The sequence below is a fragment of the Arachis ipaensis genome, chromosome B01 (genome assembly GCF_000816755.2).
Source record: "Arachis ipaensis cultivar K30076 chromosome B01, Araip1.1, whole genome shotgun sequence".
In the NCBI taxonomy this organism is placed as follows: Eukaryota; Viridiplantae; Streptophyta; class Magnoliopsida; order Fabales; family Fabaceae; genus Arachis; species Arachis ipaensis.
The window spans coordinates 128107609-128108435 of NC_029785.2; the positions used below are offsets into that span (position 1 = coordinate 128107609).

An 827-nucleotide genomic window follows, 5' to 3' on the forward strand; every position below is an offset into this window, starting at 1 on the left:
GTGTAGGCTAAAATACGTTGTTAAATTAGTACACTAAAAAAATTGGGTTGATGAGTTTAGTCGAAAACAATAAATTTTTATGAACCTCTAGCATTTTTCTTATATATTATGATTATGATAATAATATGTGTAGTTTTTGTCTGGTTGTTAAGGAAACTTGCTGACAAGGTTGCAGCTGCTGGCTATTATGTGGTCGTTCCTGATTTCTTCCATGGTGATGCCTATAATCCTGACAATTCTGCCAGGCCTTTACCTGTTTGGTTGAAAGATCATGGAGCGGTTGGCTCTTACTCTATGAATTATCACACTTGGTTCTGTAAAATTCTTTTTCTATAACTGTATTATTTTAAGTAAATTTATGCCATTCTTTTTATTAATAGGACAAAGGATTTGAAGCTTCGAAACCCTTGATTGAAGCATTAAAAGCTAAAGGTGTGTCTGCTATTGGGGCTGTTGGATTTTGTTGGGGTGGTAAGTGCCTCTCATTCCACTTATTTTGGTATATGCTTTTTTTCATTTATTATTATTATTCCTTTTGTTAATAACATTGTAGTAGTCTAAATCTCTCCTAAGTGTAATTCCAGTTTAATTTCCAGTTTTAAACAGAAGTATGATACTAAATTGGTAATCAAACTCGAAGGATGTACTTATTTTCTTCTTTTTTTCAGCTAAGGTTGTGGTTGAACTCGCAAAAAACAGACTTATCCAGGGTGCTGTGCTGTTACATCCTTCATTTGTCACTCTAGATGACATCAAGGGTAAGAATTTTCAATGCTCTGATTCTTGATTTGCACTTACTTGTCCGGGGAAAATTTGTCCTCCTCTTC

General features: G+C 34.1%; 1 protein-coding gene across 1 annotated transcript in view; it reads left to right on the forward strand.

Moving 5' to 3' along the window:
* The window catches only part of LOC107637764 (endo-1,3;1,4-beta-D-glucanase), a 3008-nt gene that overhangs the window by 622 nt on the left and 1559 nt on the right, over window positions 1–827 (forward strand). The window contains exons 3-5 of the mRNA XM_016341100.2: window positions 153–279; window positions 381–471; window positions 669–758. Of these exons, the coding sequence (XP_016196586.1) occupies window positions 153–279; window positions 381–471; window positions 669–758 (308 nt within the window). The remainder of the gene's footprint in view (window positions 1–152; window positions 280–380; window positions 472–668; window positions 759–827) is intronic.